At 46.0% G+C, this 17,554-nt stretch overlaps 1 protein-coding gene across 1 annotated transcript in view; it reads right to left on the bottom strand.

The window, feature by feature from the left end:
* ABCA4 (ATP binding cassette subfamily A member 4) overlaps positions 1–17,554 on the bottom strand; it is a 105,055-nt gene that overhangs the window by 42,398 nt on the left and 45,103 nt on the right. Inside the window, exons 13-22 of the mRNA XM_047727670.1 lie at positions 17,070–17,159; positions 15,167–15,341; positions 13,268–13,399; positions 11,799–11,938; positions 11,193–11,330; positions 10,026–10,219; positions 8,623–8,707; positions 5,577–5,782; positions 5,167–5,215; positions 822–1,087 (exon numbers count right to left, since the gene is read on the bottom strand). Of these exons, the coding sequence (XP_047583626.1) occupies positions 822–1,087; positions 5,167–5,215; positions 5,577–5,782; positions 8,623–8,707; positions 10,026–10,219; positions 11,193–11,330; positions 11,799–11,938; positions 13,268–13,399; positions 15,167–15,341; positions 17,070–17,159 (1,475 nt within the window). The remainder of the gene's footprint in view (positions 1–821; positions 1,088–5,166; positions 5,216–5,576; positions 5,783–8,622; positions 8,708–10,025; positions 10,220–11,192; positions 11,331–11,798; positions 11,939–13,267; positions 13,400–15,166; positions 15,342–17,069; positions 17,160–17,554) is intronic.

Below are 17,554 nucleotides of genomic sequence, written 5' to 3'. Positions count from 1 at the left end.
AATATCCAAACTATGGAAGTTGCCCAAGTGTCCAAGGGTAGATGAATGGATAAAGAAGACATGAGACATATTAATAGAATATTACTCAGTCATAAAAAAGAATGAAATCTTGCCATTTGCAATGACATGGATGGAGCTAAAGAGTATAATGCTAAGTGAAATAAGTAAAAGACAAATACCGTATGATTTCACTCATATGTGGAATTTAAGAAACAAAACAAATGAGCAAAGGGAAGAAAAAGAGAGAGAGAGACAAACCAAGAAATAGACTCTTAAATATAAGAACAAAGTGATGATTACCAAAGTGGGGAGTGAAATAGGTGATGGGGACTGAGGAGTGTGCTGGTCATGATGAGCACTGAGTAACATACAGAATTGCAGAAATCACTCCCCGTATTGTACACTTGAAACTAATATAACACTGTGGGTTAATAATACTGGAGTTAAAATTAAGAAGTTAATTTAAGAAAAGACTAAAAAGAAAAAAGAGGTCAATGACGTTGATATGTAGGGTCATGTAGGGGCACAGCAAAAATGAATGCAAATATGACTTTACCCTTCATTGTAGAAATGAAAACAGTCTTCACATATTCACTATTATTTTCTCTGCTAAGCAGGTCGAACACGAAGAATCTTTATGTTACTAAGAATCGAAATCAAGGTGGCAAGGAGCAAGCAAAGCCAACAAGACCTAAAGAGTGTGCCCATCCCTGTTTGAAGCTCCAACAGGAGAAAGCCCAGGAGAGGAGGGAAAGGCCAGGAGAGGGCAGGCAGACTTTGGCCACCAGCAGCCAAGCGCAGGCAAGGACCGACAGTGATACCTGGGCCAGGAAGTCCTTGTGGCTGCGCACAGTGTGGTGGAACCGCTTGATCAGTAACGCCTGCACATGTTGGAGGAGCAGGGGCGCCCCTGTGTTGAGCCGGCTACGGTGCTCAGGCTCAGGCTCTGAGGAGGGCTGGCCCCCCGGGGGAGGAGCTGGTTCCGCAGAGCAGCCATCCGAGCCCTGGGGAATTTGTCTGGCCTTATCTCCAGCACCCAGCCAGGGGTGTTGGAGGCTGACGTTTTCTCTTTTCTGTCGAGTGCCACCTGATTTGGAAGATTGAAATAATAAATTTAGAAAAGTACTTGCAGGGTATGGCTTTCATGTGCTCTTTATTTTCTTACTGCTCTGGTTTTCCCTTTCATTTAAATTAGCAAAAAAATATCAGGCCAGGTCTGTTAATATGCTTTTAAACATTCTATTTTGGGGGGCACCTAGCTGGCTCAGTCAGCAGAGCCTATGACTCTTAAATTCAGGGGTCATGAGTTTAAGCCCCACATTGGGTGTGGAGCCTACTAAAAAGAAAATAAATAAATAAAAATAAAATGACGATTCTATTTTTTAGTGTAAATCATCTATAGACAGAATTACCTGAAATCCTTTAAAAATTCTCTACAGTAGCTAAAGAGAAGACCATATAAATGCATTGACAATGAGGCCTAAAACATATAGCTAAGTAAAAAAAAATCAACGTTACAGAGCAATATGTGTAATAAGATCACATTTGTGTTAGAGAGCACATATATCACATATAACAAATTATGTGTTATACACATATACACACATACAGATATAAGAGCAAAGCTCTCATGGAACACCCATCAACTATTAATAGAAGTTACCACTGCAGGGGGAGAGTTGGATAAGGGATGGGGATGAAGGAGGAGGGTGATTTTAGCCTTTTTTGTATTATTGGAATTTTTAAACAGCAAAATATATTCATGTGTAACCTGTGGACTTAAGTAAAAGTCAGAATTGATTTTTTTTTTTCTCTAAATTCTTAGAGGCCACTGAGAAGTGGTGGAAAGGCTAAGAGTTAGGTGACCTGGGTTTGAATCCTGACTCTTACTAGATGCATGAATTGGACTGTCCGAATCCGAGGTTTCTCCTCTGTAAAATGAAAATGAAAACATTTCACAGGATTGTTATGAGGATTAAACGAGCTGATATGTAAATATGCTTTAAGAACTACTCACTACAAGTCATTAGTTATGTTGAAGCTATAGTTCATCATCACTGATTAATGTTAATTTTGTAGAAACTGTTGTTTGACATAAAGGGAGAGCCTAGAGGACCGCTGGTTGGTCTCTAGCTGCTTTCCTAACCTGTCCTAAAGTCCCCCAGCACAAGGGCAGCTGCAAAGAGAGTTGGGTCAGCCCAGTCATCCTTCCACTTAACACTCATGGACACCTGCAATGTAGCAACCTGGCTTCCTCAGGCTCACTCATGACCTAGTGCCAGAGCCCCAGTGCTCCTGCCTCCTTTCCCTAATCTGGGGTCAGATTTTTTTTTAAGATTTATTTTATTTTTTGGTAAGATTTTATTTATTTATTCGACAGAGAGAGAGCATGAGAGAGAGAGAGAGAGCATGAGAGGGGGTAGGGTCAGAGGGAGAAGCAGCCTCCCTGCTGAGCAGGGAGGCCGACTCAGGACTCAATCCAGGGACTCCAGGATCATGACCTGGGCTGAAGGCAGTCACTTAACCAACTGAGCCACCAGGCGCTCCAAGATGGGATTTATTTTAAAGAGAGGGTGAGAGAGTATGAGCAGAAGAGGGGAAGAAGGAGAGGGAGAGAAGAAGCAGACTCCCTGCTAAGTAGGCAACCCAATGCAGGGCTCTAGATCACACTACTGTGAGATCATCACCCCAGCTGAAACCAAGAGTTGGGTGCTTAACTGACAGAGTCACTAAGGTGCCCCGTGAGCTCAGATGTGTTGTGTGCTGTGGTTGGCCCTTCTTCTGGTAGGATCCCATGAGCTTTGCTCTCTGATGGCCCATCCAGACTGGAGACCACTGTGGAGGCAAGAGCTGAGGGTGCCAGTGGAGGGCAGTCAGAACCGTATTTGTTCCTGGCTTCCTGCTGCCTTCTAGTGGTCAGTGGCTGTGAGCCACCCCTTTAGAGGCCACACTGAGCCTTTTGGTACCTTGAAACTTGGTACCCCAATGGATAGCTACAAGTTCCTTCAGACTTTGGAGATAAGATCAGAAAGTGTCATCCTCTAAAACTGAGCCAATTAAAATACACATTTAGCCATCTGAAAAATGGGAGGCAGGGGCGCCTGGGTGGCTCAGTGGGTTAAAGCCTCTGCCTTCGGCTCAGGTCATGGTCCCAGGGTCCTGGGATCGAGCCCCACATCGGGCTCTCTGCTCAGCAGGGAACCTGCCTCCTCCTCTCTCTCTCTGCCTGCCTCTCCGCCTACTTGTGATCTCTATCTGTCAAATAAATAAATAAAATCTTAAAAAAAAAAAGAAAGAAAGAAAGAAAAATGGGAGGCAGTGAGAGTGTGGACTTGGTCCTAGTTTGAGAGCTAAAGCCAGGAAGTAAGACTCAGAAGCCTGTTTGACTTCAAAGCAAGTCATCCAATCTGTGTGAGCTCAGTTTCCCCCAGATGGGGCTAACCCCTGTCTTAGCGGCCTCATGCAATTATAGTGACAATCAAAACAATGGATGTTACATGCTCTATGAAGTATAAAGGGCTAAAAATTTTGAGGTAAAAGATGATTTGTAAATTAGGATGTTGCTTAATCTTAATCAGAAATCACATACTGTGTTAAAACTTGGCACATATTAACTCATTCAACTGAATAATCCTAAAAGTTGGGTACTATTATTTGCCCCATTTTGCAGATGAGGAATCTGAGGTACAAATACACTAAGCATTTACCCAAAGCTACTCAGTTAGCAAACTGTGGAACCAATTATGGAGATCTCCCTTACTCTAGAGGCTACACTCTTAACCTCGATCCCTGCATGTTTCTTTGGAACACCCTACTCTATGCCCAGGCTGACCAGTCTTCTGATGTCCAATTTCTTCACCTGAGAAGATCTAACTATTAAGGAGTATTTGGGGCTGATGAAATCCCCAACTCTTGAAAACATCACAGCTTCTGATATAAATTTGTATATTTTCATCCTGGTCTTGGTTAATGTAAGCCTTCGTCTTTGGGTGACCTGGGAAAATTCCATTTCTGTGTCTTTAAAGCTGGAAAGAACACCTGGGTCCCATGGTGAGTTGCCCCTGCCCTCTCCGGCAGACTGCCCTTCCCTCTGCACTCTGTCAGGATTCCTGCTTCTTCTGGCCACCACACAACTCACCTGGGCCAGGTAGCACATTTGGGCTGGTGTATTTGACCACTGGTAGTTCTAGGCATTATTGCTAAACAGACATCTGGGACCACTTATGAAGCAAGATGAAAACCATATATCTTAAGAGTTGGCATCAGAAACTTCACAGGGAGGAAACTGTCTTTGCACAGGAAAATACTATGAGGTTACTATACTGGGTAGAAAAAGGTAACCAGTAGCAGGAGCCCAAGGCATTGAAGGAGAATGGCATACAGCTTTGCCCGTGAACAGGAGAGAGGAAAACAGAATGGAGAGAGAGGAGCCAGACAGAGGATTTTATCAGTGTGGGTGGATGCCTTTTATTCTATCGGAAGAATAGAGGGCCTGTATGTAAAAGAGGGCCTGTATGTCCCTCTCCCTATACCCTATGCTTCACAGTAAACTCACTCATGAAGGCTTTGTGTGCCACTGGGGTTTTGGTAGAAATCACAGGAGGGGCTAGTTGGTGCCTGGGCTCACACATGTAGAAGAGAGACCCCCAAATCCACAGAAGTTATGACTTCCACAGTGGCAAGTTTCCACAGGGCACTAAATGAAGGTTCAGAATAATTTTATCTCTTTCTTAAAGAGGCCAGAAGATTCCAGCTGGCATCTGGGTTGTATTCACTGTCACCATTATCTCTAGGGACTCTGTGGGCTGTCACTCATGCAGACAGGAGTGGATCAGAGGCCTGGTGGAGATAAGAAGAGTAGATGAGGACGGTTAGGTGGCAGGTATAGGAGACCCGAAAGTGGGATGAGAAGCTTCGGGGTGGTGAAGCTCCCAGCCTGACCTCCTTAAGAATCCTGATTCATCTAGAGTCTTTCCACCCAGATCTAATTCCACTTGTCATTCTTCTGTCATTTAAAGGAACTAAGAATGCAGAATGTGTGATATTGGGGGTTCAGACAAATACAATGGAGGAGAATTTCCTGCTTTGTTGTTTCATAAAATTTTCCTTCGATTTTCAATACAGAGCTTGGGGAGTATGGTGAGGGAACAGACTCTGGAACCATACCAGCAAACAGAGGTCCTGAATCAGAATCCTCCGTGACCTTCAGAAAAATCTGTCAAAAAAGGAAAAAGAGAACATTTGGTTTAGGCATTCCATTCTCAGAAAAAAATCTAACCCTAGCTCAGTTTTGTTGGGTACTACTTCCTAATGGAAGGAAAATATGTTGTGATTTATCTAAGAACACGGTCTTCTGGCAATATAAAAGTGTATGCACACAGGGACCTCAGCCACTTGAAATCTGTTTCTGTATGGACAGAGGCATGAGGGAGTGAGCCAAAAATGAAACTAGCTGCTGTACCTGGGTGGGGAGTTACGGCTTTTGGCCCTCATGAAACGTCCCCCTAGTATTCGACTTCTGCAAAGAAGCTCCTTTTCTGCTTCCTGATGGAAACCAGCTGGGATCTCTGGCTTACCTCTTCCAGGGGAGTGTCAGAAATTCCAAAACTGCTGAGCCCCAGGTCGGCTAGTGTGTCTTCTAGCTCTCTGAAAAGGCTGGCATATGCTCTCTGCTTGAAATTCTTATTTGGAAGAAGGAAGATAAGTTCTTGACCAATGCATTCCACCAGCTTTGCCTCTGGAACATGGTGTTGTATCATATCCATCAGCTCATTCACATCTCCTAGGACAAAAAAAAAAAAAAAAAAGAGAGAGAGAGAGAGAGTGACTGACATCAACTCTGTCTTCCAGAACTGAACCTGGGAGACTGTGAGCCTGCTCACATCCCCTACTTTCTTCCACTTCCCATTTGAGGAAGGAGCATTTCATTCCTCAGTAGTGACTCCTGCGGAGGACTAATGCCGCCGCAGTCTGTTTTGGCTTATTTGGCCCTGTGAAGGGCACTGAGAGGGAGAGGGAAAGGGAAGCCACAGCACTCCCCACTAACCAGTCAGGGAAACTTGGGGAGGTCATGCAATGCTCCTCTGCTAGTTTTCTCCTTCGTGCAATCAAATGTTCTGTCCCTTGCAAACTATGTAACATCAAGCAGTTTTTTTTCTTTTTTAATCTGTTCAAAGGGGAAAACAGGGGCACCCACTCACTTTACTCTTATTTATTATTTATGAGGACTGGATGAGTTAATACCCACACAGCACTTAGAATAACATGTCTGGTGCCTAGGTAAATATTAGCTGCTATCTTAATCATGAACATCATCTCTAGTAAGAAAGTTCTTATCATTATTGTTGCCCATTTTAATTCAACACAGGCTTGAAGGTTAAGTCAAAGTTGCTTTCATTTTCCTTGTCTGGCCTAAGCTATAGGTCACTTGCCCAAGATGCATACCTGGGACTGGTGCCCAAGCCGGAGAAGAACTCGCCCTCCTAAATCACACACCAGTGCTTGGTCTAATTCTTCGAAGGAATAAGCCATTTCCCTTGAGACTGCACCTGCCTGTTCCAACTAACAAAGTAACCAACCTTAACACCCTGATCCAGGAAACAATGAAGGGGAGCAGGAAGCTGTGGCGTCAGACTGGGGTAGGGGGATGGAATGTGGGGTGTACAACGTGGGGCATGAGGAAATGTCCAGTAACAAGTATTTACCCGACACACTCATACAGTCAGAATTTTTATTTTTATGCACAAGCATGTATTACTTTGAAATTAAAAATCTAATTGAAAAATTTTAAAGCTTGTATGTAAAGAGACAGTTCCCTATTATCTTGAAAAGCAGGTCAAAGGGAGAGGGATTCTAGGGACTCAGAACCCAGGTTTCATGCATTTCTGCCAAGCAGTCCTCTCAATTAAGGCCACCTGGTGGGTTCTTTGCTTCCTTTGTTTTAAAAATGACCCATGTGGAGGGATTTCATGGCTTTCAATACATGTCCTTCTGTCTAACTGGACTGGAAGGCTTGTTTTATGTCAGATTTACAAAGAGGACTCAATTGTCTTTAGCTCTGGGATGACTTCACACAGGGGCTGGAGGGCTCCTTGTGTGAGGAAGCAGCTTTGCCCTAAACAGCTCTCCAGGGGTCATGCGCATTGTTCTCTGAGGAAGGAAATCGAGCTGAAGCTGCTGGATTCCCAGGAATTGTGTCTTAGTCGTGTGTGTCAGCCTTCCAGAGGGAGTCCTGGAGGGCAGCAGGCTTGTAGTGCCTGGCAGGGAGGTCTACATGTGTGTGTGGTGGATGGTTGTGCGAGAGGGAAAAGCCTTGTGAGGAACTAACTGGGGAGCAGAATGATCTTCTTTCTCTTATTTGGGGCATAATGACTTACTGTGTTCCTTCCTATGGTTCACAGCATCCCTCTTATAGTAAAATAAATAAATAAATAAATAGACATTTGTTTAGAAATAAAAGAATATTTTAAAAAATTACTTTAGCCGGCAGGCCCTATTTTCAACTTGATTTTGGTACATTCCTGTATTGGTTTTTAAAAACTATCCATGTCTTGACCATGATTCGTCCTGGGAGGGAATTTCAGTGAGCAGGGAAAGACCCACAGCAAGGCAGACTAGGGAAAAGACACAGAGCTGTCACCCTGAAAGGATGTGTTCCTGGGTGCCGCAGGTTCTGTCCATGCAAAGAGTGGGTAAGAGAGGGAATGTGATGCAGACCTGGGCATTTTCCCTCAAATTTCAAGCATGGTATATAAATAGTGTCTAGTTTTCCTCTTTCACCAGACTTCAGTTTTAGAAATTCTCCAGATTTAGAAAAAAAAAATTGTGCTAAATAGAGAACTCTGTATTTTCTTTGCTAAGCAGATAGTTCCTCCACCGTCCCATCATCAACCTGGGGTAGTACACGGGTCTCATTTTGCTCCTTTTTAGGGATATGGGGTGTGTGGTCTTCCATTTGCAAAGACATCCCAGATGTTGGATGGAAGTTGGCCTTCATGGAAGACAGCAAGAGTTGTTGGCAAGCACTCTGGGTCCCTGAGCTCAGATCCTGTAGGATGAGTGCTTCCAGCGAGAGCCTCTTCAGCATCTCCTGGAGTTGCCCCTGACGAGGTTTAATGCACCCTTACTCAAGAGAGAACTGTTAGGAAGTTGGGATACCGAGGGGAAAGTCAGGCGTGTAACAAGGATGCGTGACTTGGTGTCTACTCTGTGCAGTCCGACTCTCTGGAAAAGTTCACTCTGAGAGCCATCTGTCATCATGGCTTCACCCGAGGGCCTCATCTGGGACCTACAGTAGCCCTTCTCCCCATACTTAAGTAATGCTGCTTGGAACCAGGACAGAAGGACACAGGAAGGGAGGCTTAACATGGGCCACTGACAAGCAGTGAACAAAGACTGGATTCATCAATTAAGGGAGGAGGCCCTTAGGCCCAGGACTTTAAAGTCTCTTTGGGAATGGAAGAGAAGGTCAAAGGGAAAGATGAGCAACTTCATGACCATGGGCTTGAGAAATACACAGAGTGTTCTCTTTTCTCCCATTATGTTTGACAACAGGACACACCCAACCATATCAAGAGATGATCGCCAAACAAGAACCAAGACACAGCCTACCCCAGGACCTACCATCCAAGACTTGTTCCGGAGTTATCTCATCTATGTGGGCTGGACACCTGCTCGAGAAACCCTCAGACGCACAGCTGCAGTTCCCCTACAACAGACAGGCGTCAGTCACTTGAACAACAGCATCTCCCTGAGGCCAAATGCCTTCCTCACCGCACCTCGTTTGTTTCTTTTTCTTTTAAAGATTTTATTTATTTATTAGAGAGAGAGAGAGAGAGAGAGAGAGAGAGCAAGCACAGGCAGACAGAGTGACAGGCAGAGGCAGAGGGCGAAGCAGGCTCCTGCTGAGCAAGGAGCCCGATGCGGGACTCGATCCCAGGTTGCTGGGATCATGACCTGAGCCGAAGGCAGCCGCTCAACCAACTGAGCCACCCAAGCATCCTGCACCCTGTTTGTTTCTTGCTGCCAAAAGTGGTCAACAGATTTTGCCCCTCTCCCTCATATTTTAATATATTACTTCAGGTGAGCACTCTGAGGGTGTGGCTATTTGATTTTATCCTGGTGAGTGTATGAGTCAGGCACAGAGAGTAACAGCACCTGAAAGGCACCCCTGGCTTGTCATTATCTTACGACAGCTGTAGGTGGCCTATGCAAGATGTTTTGCTCCTCTGACCCTGTGAATGCACACTCTCCTATGGAAGTCTACCCAGAACAGGAAAACCTGGAGGCAGCCTGACCCTTATACTATGGCAGCCAGAGGCCTAGGTCCTGCTACAAAGTAACCAGCCTGACCACTCCCAACAGGAACAGTGCCTGGTCTCCAGGAGGCCAGAAGGCATTCATAATGCTTTCTCTCACTTATCGTCTCCATGTCCCTGGCAAGCAGAAGCTGAACTGATCGGTTTCCTTTACTATGTGCGAAGAAACCAACAATGACAAGCAATTAAGGAATTTGCCTGTGATGACACAGTCCACCTTTCAGCTATCCAGACCCAAACCTGGTCTCCTGACAATGCTGAGGGGGTCTCTGCTAATGGGTATTGTCTGGCTCTATCATTTTCAGGTTATATAGTTCCCACGAACGCCTTTCCTTGGCTTTCATTTCCCAGTGGACTTTGGGTTTAGTTAGGGAGCATAAGCTTTGGAATGAAACACAGGAGGCTTCAGTAGCCACTCTCGGATTCCCAGCATGCCACCTTGCAGCCTGAGACATTTCTGTGGCTGCATGCCACATGAGTATGCTGCGTTCTAGAGTACCATAATCTCAGCTTGTGTCATGTGGGGTAAAGCATCTCTGTAGGAAGGTTCAGAATATCCATTTCTCAAAACCTGCCAAGAGCTTCAGGAACAAGGAGGTTGATCCTGGCCACTAGAGCCCGACTGGGGGAGAGATGCCAGGGACAGCATCACCACACCGTGCATTTCTCCTAACCCAACACAGGCTCTTGCCCTGGGCACACACATACCTCATAGTCTGTTCTTTGGCTCTGGATGTTTTTCATCTTGCGCACCAGGGTTAAGTAGAAGCCCGTGCCGAAGCAGTTCTTCAGGAAGAGCGGGGTGCCTGAGCAGTAGAGCCTTCCCTGGGAAATGATGGCAATGCGGTCCCCGAGGAGGTCGGCCTCATCCATGTGGTGAGTGGACATGATGATGGTTCTGCCTGCAAAGGCAGAGGTCAGGGGATCACCAGACAGGCCCAGGCAGGGCTGGAGGGAAAAGGATGTAGAACAATCTCTCTGTGACATGGGCATGAAAACTCGAAGTGGATCAATAAAAAAGAGTATTCGGCAGCAAAGTCCAGAATACTAGAATAATAACGACAACAGCTAACATTTTCTAGCATCCTGCATGCTGTCAAGCACTGTCACATACAGTACCTCTTCTAACTTTGGACCTGCCTCCAATAAATCACTGTGTAGGGGACATATTTATTACAGTCAGCATGTATTGAGTGCCATAATATACTCTCTGGATCATTACGCACTGCACTTACAGTCTTTGCAAAGAACACACACATACTTTGAAACTAATGGGAGATGTCCTTAGAAGAAAACAGTAATGAGGATGCCAGGATGGCAAACTGACCGTGGGATTGAGCCATGCCATCACGTTCATAGGCCCTCTGAGCTCTGCCTGCCATCTTTCTGGACCTGCCTCCTCCAGTCAGAAGGTGTTGAGAGAGAGGGAAGCATGGCCCACTCTGAGACACTGCTATCTGCTGTAGTCCTCTGGAGCACTGGACATGTGCATGCCATCCTCACACCTGGTCCTGAGTGACCTTCTGACAGCCACGGAGTTTCCTGGGATGTCTGCATGTGACTTGCATCTTTTTAGTCAAAGAGGAGTTTCACCTAGAGCTACATACCTTGCTCCAGACAGAGGGGCTGCAGGTTGAGAGAACCTTTTAGAATATTTAGGGAAGTAGGCTGCTCCATCAGTGACTTCCTGTCTCTATTGGTGTAAACATTTCAGGAGGCTTCCGTGGGACTCTGGCTCACTCAGGTCACTGGCCACACCCCGTCAGAGTATAGTCATGGCTATTAAGTATGCTCAGGTGCAAAGCACCATGGTGAGAGCCAGGGTCACAGACAAAGGCACCATGAGAGCTCAGAGCACCGAGCAGTGGCCATTACCTGAGCGATACTTCAAGAGCAGGTCCCAAATTGAGCGTCGCGAGTAGGGGTCCACTCCGGAGGTGGGCTCATCCAGAATGACAACCTTGGCACCTCCCACAAAGGCAATGGCAACAGACAGCTTCCTCTGCATGCCACCTAGAGTTTGACACAAGGCAACAGGGTCACAAGGGCCGTGGAGGACAGGAGGGGAAAGGCCCAGGGCTGGTGGCATAAGGGGGACCGTGCCTTAAATCCAGCAGCAGCTTGATGCTGCCTCCTTAGATGTTTATACGGTGTTCAAAATCTAGTGGTGTGCAGGCCTCTTTAAATGCAGAAAAGGCAAGAAATGCAGAAGTGCAGGAACAGATAAGACCATTTAAAGGCTATTCTCACATCTTAGTTCAAACCCACGAACATCAGAACAAATATAGCCTAGGCTGCTACAAGATAGTGGGGTTCTGTGAGGGAAATGATCCAGAGGTGGGTTCCTCTAAGGTGCACAGAGTAACTTTAGAGACGTGCTCCTGCTCTTAGGAGGTTTCTTAGAAGCCTCCCCTTCTGTCGGTGTCCTGGAAGACAACGGATTTGCCATCCGTAGCCCTCTCTTTTTCCAATACCAAGCACCTGATAGATCCTGCGCTTCTTCGTTCCTCTTGTGGTGGAGGCCTGTGTCCTCCAACATGGCTTCCATCTCCAGCTGGGCCTCCTCCCAAGACTTCCCTTTCAGCTGGGCATAGAACAGGATGTGTTCAGCCACTGTGAGGCTAGGGGACAGGGCAGTGAGAGAGGCAATGGGTTCAGCAGTTCCACCTCTAATGATTCACCTTACAGGAATAAGTAAGGATGAGCACAAAGTTTTAGCAATGAAGATGTTCATTGTGGTGTTGTTAATAATAAAAAACAAGGGGCGCCTGGGTGGCTCAGTGAGTTAAAGCCTCTGCCTGCAGCTCAGGTCATGATCTCAGGGTCCTGGGATCAAGTCCTGCATTGGGCTCTCTGCTCGGCGGGGAGCCTGCTTCCCCCTCTCTCTGCCTGCCTCTCTGCCTACTTGTGATCTCTCTCTCTCTGTCAAATAAATTAAAAAAATATTTTTTAAAAATAATAATAATACAAAACAAAACAAAACCCAGATCCTGTTAAATATCTAATAAGAGAGGACAGTACATTTATACAATGGTGTAGTATATAAACAAGAATTACTTTATTGAAGAATATATGATAACATGAAAATGTTCATATCTTGAGTGAAAAAAAACACAATTGCATTAAAAATGGCCGATTACAAAATTGTATGCAGAGCTTTACTCTCCTTTATAATGTTAAATAATATATGTATACACGCATAGGAGAAAGTTCTGAAAAATCATATACCAAGGTGTGAACCATGGTTATCTCTGGATGGTGAAATGACAGGTGAATTCTATTTTCTTCTTTTAATCTGTATATTTCCTCCCTTCCTTTCTTTCCTATTTTTTCTTTTAAAGATTTCTATCCATTTATTTGACAGAGACAGAGACAGTGAGAGAGGGAACATGAACAGGGGGAGTGGGAGAGGGAGCAGAGGCCTACCGCTGAGCAGGGAGCCTGACGCGGGGCTCAATTCTAGGACTCCAGGATCATGAATGGAGCCAAAGGTAGATGTTTAACTGACAAAGCCACCCAGGCACTCCATATATCACCTTTTAAATAATAAATAAAAGTTCTGGGGAAAAGCAACTGAAAAGCCTCTTGAAAAGTCAGTTTTTAGTGCCTGGCTTAAGAGAGAAAAAGGAACAATGGTCTCCTCTCTTGGTCCCTGAGAAGGAGTATTTCAGGGTGAGTGAGGGGCATCTGTCAGAGAGTGGGGGGCATTACTCTTCTGAGGGGGTAGACCTCTACTCCCAGTGCCAGAGGCACAGTCTGACTTTCTGAAGGACACCTCTCATAGCAAGCAGGACCAAGGACCTTGAACAGGGGGAAAGCAAACAAGAATACTGCCTCCTGGCCCCCATACTGGCATCCTTGAGCTCAGGCCTAGAGAACATGTGTGTTGGGGGGGGGGGGGCAGGGTGGGAATAAGGAATGGAGAGGGTCTCCGTTCCTGTTCTACTTACTGGTGGAACAGGATGTTGTGCTGCGGACACATGCCAAGACTCTGCCGGACTTCATCCAGGCTGGTTTCAATGTCCTTTCCCCCAACGAGCACTGTCCCTGATGTTGGTGGCAACAGACCCGTCAGGATTGACCTGCCAAATGCAGGAGTCAGTGGCAGAAAAGATGACCTTTAGCAGCCCCAGACTCCAGAGCTGCTGAGGACTCTAAAAGTGATTTCTGCCTTGACTCTCAGTTGAACCCAAACCACGATCAGCTGTGGGGACCAACAATTTCCCAGACAGGCGTTAGAAGCAGTGTGTATATCCAGCTCCTACTGCGGATGTCCACATCTGCCCTTCTGCTTCTATTTAATTCCTAGGGCCCCAGGCAGGCCCTGATGGGTCCTCAGGGTTCCCAGCAGACAACATTCCCTACAGAACAACCCTGTCCAGCTCAGTAATCACAGCCTGGTGCTGTAGGGCACAATGGAAGGTGTGCAGAGCATAGGTCAGTACAGTGCCTGGTATCATGATTATGAAGCATAGTAGAGGGTCTTAATGACAGCTCAGTCCTTCAATATGTATTTGTTGATGAAGTGATTGAAGGCAGGCAGAGGAATTACTACCAACAATATCATTTCTGGATTCAAAACAAAAAGCTCGATACCCACTTTGGCCTTTTTTTTTTGTAAAATGGGAAATAATGCCCACACCTCAGGAGTTTGTTGTGAGGGTTAAATGAGTTTATACTTGTAAAGCACTGAGAACCGTGCCAGGCCAGCATAAAGTAAAACTCGAAAGTATTAGGACTGTTCTTACTGAACAGTGTGTTTCAGGCCCCAGGGGAAGTGGCATTTGAGCAGTTGATGCAGTACTGTGTTCGCTGTGAGAAGCCCTGAGGTCTTGGGTGGTGCTCTGGGCCTTCTGAAGGTATCAGTCAACAAGGTGAGCAGTCAGTTGAATTTAGCGCTGCCTGGCCCAGCCAGCTCCCCTCCCTGAGTTCAGATACAATCTCAGGTTACCTGAACTTGTACTTAGAAGCTGAAATCTCTGTTGATCAACCGCTAGAGGGAAACAGAACCAAATGTAATGGCACCAGCCCCACATTCCATTCACACTGAACCTCCCTCAGAGAACATTCCAACGTAGGGTGTATACTGCTGTTCCTTCCTGGCACTCTGGAAGAGGTCATAGGACTGGAAGACCGTGTAACACAGGATTTCCCTGCCCCTTGAGAGGGCTGCCTCTTCTGCTCCTTAGGACACCTTAGCTAGCCATGTTCTCCTTCTCAGCAGATGGCGCTCTGGGCCCTTAAAAAGCTAGGGGAGCTTCCAGACCTTTCTGCGCAGAGCTTGCACCTTCCTGAATTTTATCTTCAGTTGCCGGGTGTTACCTCACAGGCCCCTCTATCGAGCACACCCTTTTTACTTTCTCCAAAACAGGTAGGTTAAAGAATCCTCTTTGAAAATAAGTAGTTCTCTATGGACCAAGGGCATGTGATGGTGATGGCTGTGACTTTAGCACCATCACTGATGGTGCTAACTCTGGAGAGGGTGGGATGTGCCGACAGGCTTACAGTGTGAGAGACCAGACAGCTGAAAAAACCTGCCTCTTGCCCTCAAGTCGATGACCCCAGAAAGTCAGTTCTACTCTCTAGATGTCCACTTTCCCAGCACACAAAGGGGGCAGTAAACTCACTTCAACTCTCTCTCCCACTTCTTGTGAGGATCAAATAAAACAACATACATGAATGAGCTCTGAATCCTGCAGTGTGCTTTACACATTCTTCAGACACAAATGCATAGTACATTTTTGTCACTAACACTCGATGGAAAAGAGTAGACTGCAGCTAATGAGGCAGAACGAGCCAGAAAATGATAGGACAGAAGAGCAATCCAGGCTCTTTGCCTGAAAACTCACAAGGTGGTGGTCTTTCCTGCTCCATTGTGACCTAAGAATGCTGTGATCTGGTTCTCATAGAAGGTAATGTTAAGACGGTCCACAGCTGGTCTGCTGTAGGTATCAAAAATCTTCACCAGATTTTTCACACACACCCCAGGAACCAAGCCTGGAAGTTCACGTTCAAAGAAGGAATCTTGGAGGAAAAAAATGAACATGATGTAAATATAATGCTTTAATGAACACATCCTTCAAGGCTCGATCTCCAGACCACTGTCTTTTGGCCCCATGACTTTAGGTGGGACCTTTGTAAGGACGACTACAAAATAATCATGGTAGTAATAGTACCTAACATTTACTGAGCAGTTACTATGTGCCAGGCATTGTTTAAGTGCTTCATATGGATTACCTCATTTAACCCTAATAGCAGCTCTAAGGGGATAGATGTTATTATGCCCACCTTTATAGCTGGGGAAACCTAAGGCACAGAGACATCAAATATCCAATCAAGGTCATGCAGCTCATGAAAGGCACAGCTGGAATTTGAACCCAGAGTGCACTCACCTTATATACGGAGAGTTAGCCCGAAGCTCAATCTTCAGTTCAGGCTGTCATTTCCAACAGTCTGTAGGGTATATCCTCATGGGCTTCTGGTAGCAGCTCAGGCTCCTTATCTTCCTCCCAAAACAACTTTCCCTCAGACTCTCCCATGTCCATTCCTGTAACTGTTCTTTTCCTGGTCACCTTGGCTCAAGCTCTTGTGTTAATTTTGTCTAAAAGGGACTTCCTGCTCCTTAGAACTTGAGAGTTTCTCAGTTATTGAGTAGGATGGTCCACTCTTTCTCATCACTGTCCCTCCAACTCCAATCCTCTAACTCATCCATGCCTTTCCAGTACAGACCCTCATGACCGTGCTGTCTACTTCTCCCAACTTCTAGTCCCCCTCTGCTTGAGTACACTCTTTACAGTACCACTTACTTTGTTAACATTGTAGCTCTGTAACATTGACTCCCTTGCAAAACAACATCCTTCTCCTATGTGTGCCGTCTGGTCTTTCCTGTAACTAAGATGGGACCAGCCCTCTGATTTTGGCCTTGGAATTCCACTCTGGGAGGAGGGCCATGCCAGAGGCCCTTTTGACTGCAGACCAGCTCTCCAAGGAGCCAAAGGTCACTGAACTCAGCTTTGTGAAATGGCACCAGGTTGGCCCAGAGGCCTGGAGGCTGGGCCCTCTCACACAGTGGTAGGCAAAGTCCAGAGGAGAGGACAGCAAGGGCATTTTAGCATTTACAGAGAAGTACACATGCTTAGGGAAGGAAGAACATGGGGAGAAGTATAGAACTGGTCTAGGAGAGATGGTAAGGAAGGCAAAGCCAGGGAACACTTGCAGACCTAATCCATCACTTCAGGAATTATTAGGTAACTTCCACAGTCAGGAAAGGCTTTTGATGGTTTGAATGAATGGATTTGTAGATTTGTAAACCACGAGTGAAGTGTAGTCAGCTCCCCTAGACTCCTTCCTCCTCTGCACAGAAGCATTTATTTTTGTCTTTCCTTATAGCTCATATCCGCTTCAAGTCCCAGTGACCCAAGTTATTGTTCTTGCTAAATCCTCGGAAGTCAGCACATTTGTGCAACTCACTCGGGACTTGCCTAACAAGGGCACAAACACACCACATACTTGGGATTTGCTTTCTCCAGGAAATATGCGTTAATGTCTGGCTGGACCATTCATTCCCCACACGTGCGGCTTGGCCCTTGAGAAGCTATCAGGTTTAACTCCTGTCAACAGTCAGCTTCCTGGGGTCCACGGCACCCCAGTCATGAAGTGTATTGTTCCATCCTTTACAGTACTCTGCACCTCCTCCTTGCCTCTGCTCTGTGTTCTTTACTGAGGGTTTGTTTGTTTGTTTGTTTGTTTTACCATTTATTCCTTCTGGGTGTCCTGGATCCTCCATTTCCTCTGTTATGGGTTCCGTCTTTTCCAGGGCCCTTTCTTCTCTAGTAGAACACGCTGCACCAACCAGAAGCCACTGTTACTCTTGGTGAGAGCTAACAATCAGTAAAGGCAGGAAAAGGAGGGGGAGAAGGCAGGGGTGGCAGAGTTTCTTACCACAACTGGAAAGCACAGTTCCCTCAAAAGGCCAAGTCAGCATTCCGGGGGACCAGACCCAAACCTGGTCCTGCCGCCCACTGACCTGTGGGCCTGTAAAGTCCTGAAAATGGCTGCCAGTGCCTCCTGGCTAGCTGGCTTATCAAGCTTTGTTGAGCCCAGATGGAGTTTTATAACAGGTGTTTCACCTCATCCTCTTAACATGCCAGCAAAGGCCCACAATGTCAGAAATTATAACTTTAAAAAATATTCACAAAACCAGGACTGAGTTTGCAATGGGTTAATTTTCTTCACTA

Source organism: Lutra lutra, chromosome 4, assembly GCF_902655055.1.
Source record: "Lutra lutra chromosome 4, mLutLut1.2, whole genome shotgun sequence".
Taxonomy (NCBI): domain Eukaryota; kingdom Metazoa; phylum Chordata; class Mammalia; order Carnivora; family Mustelidae; genus Lutra; species Lutra lutra.
The sequence above is the reverse complement of the archived record's forward strand: the minus strand, read 5'-3'. Positions and strand labels throughout refer to the sequence as shown.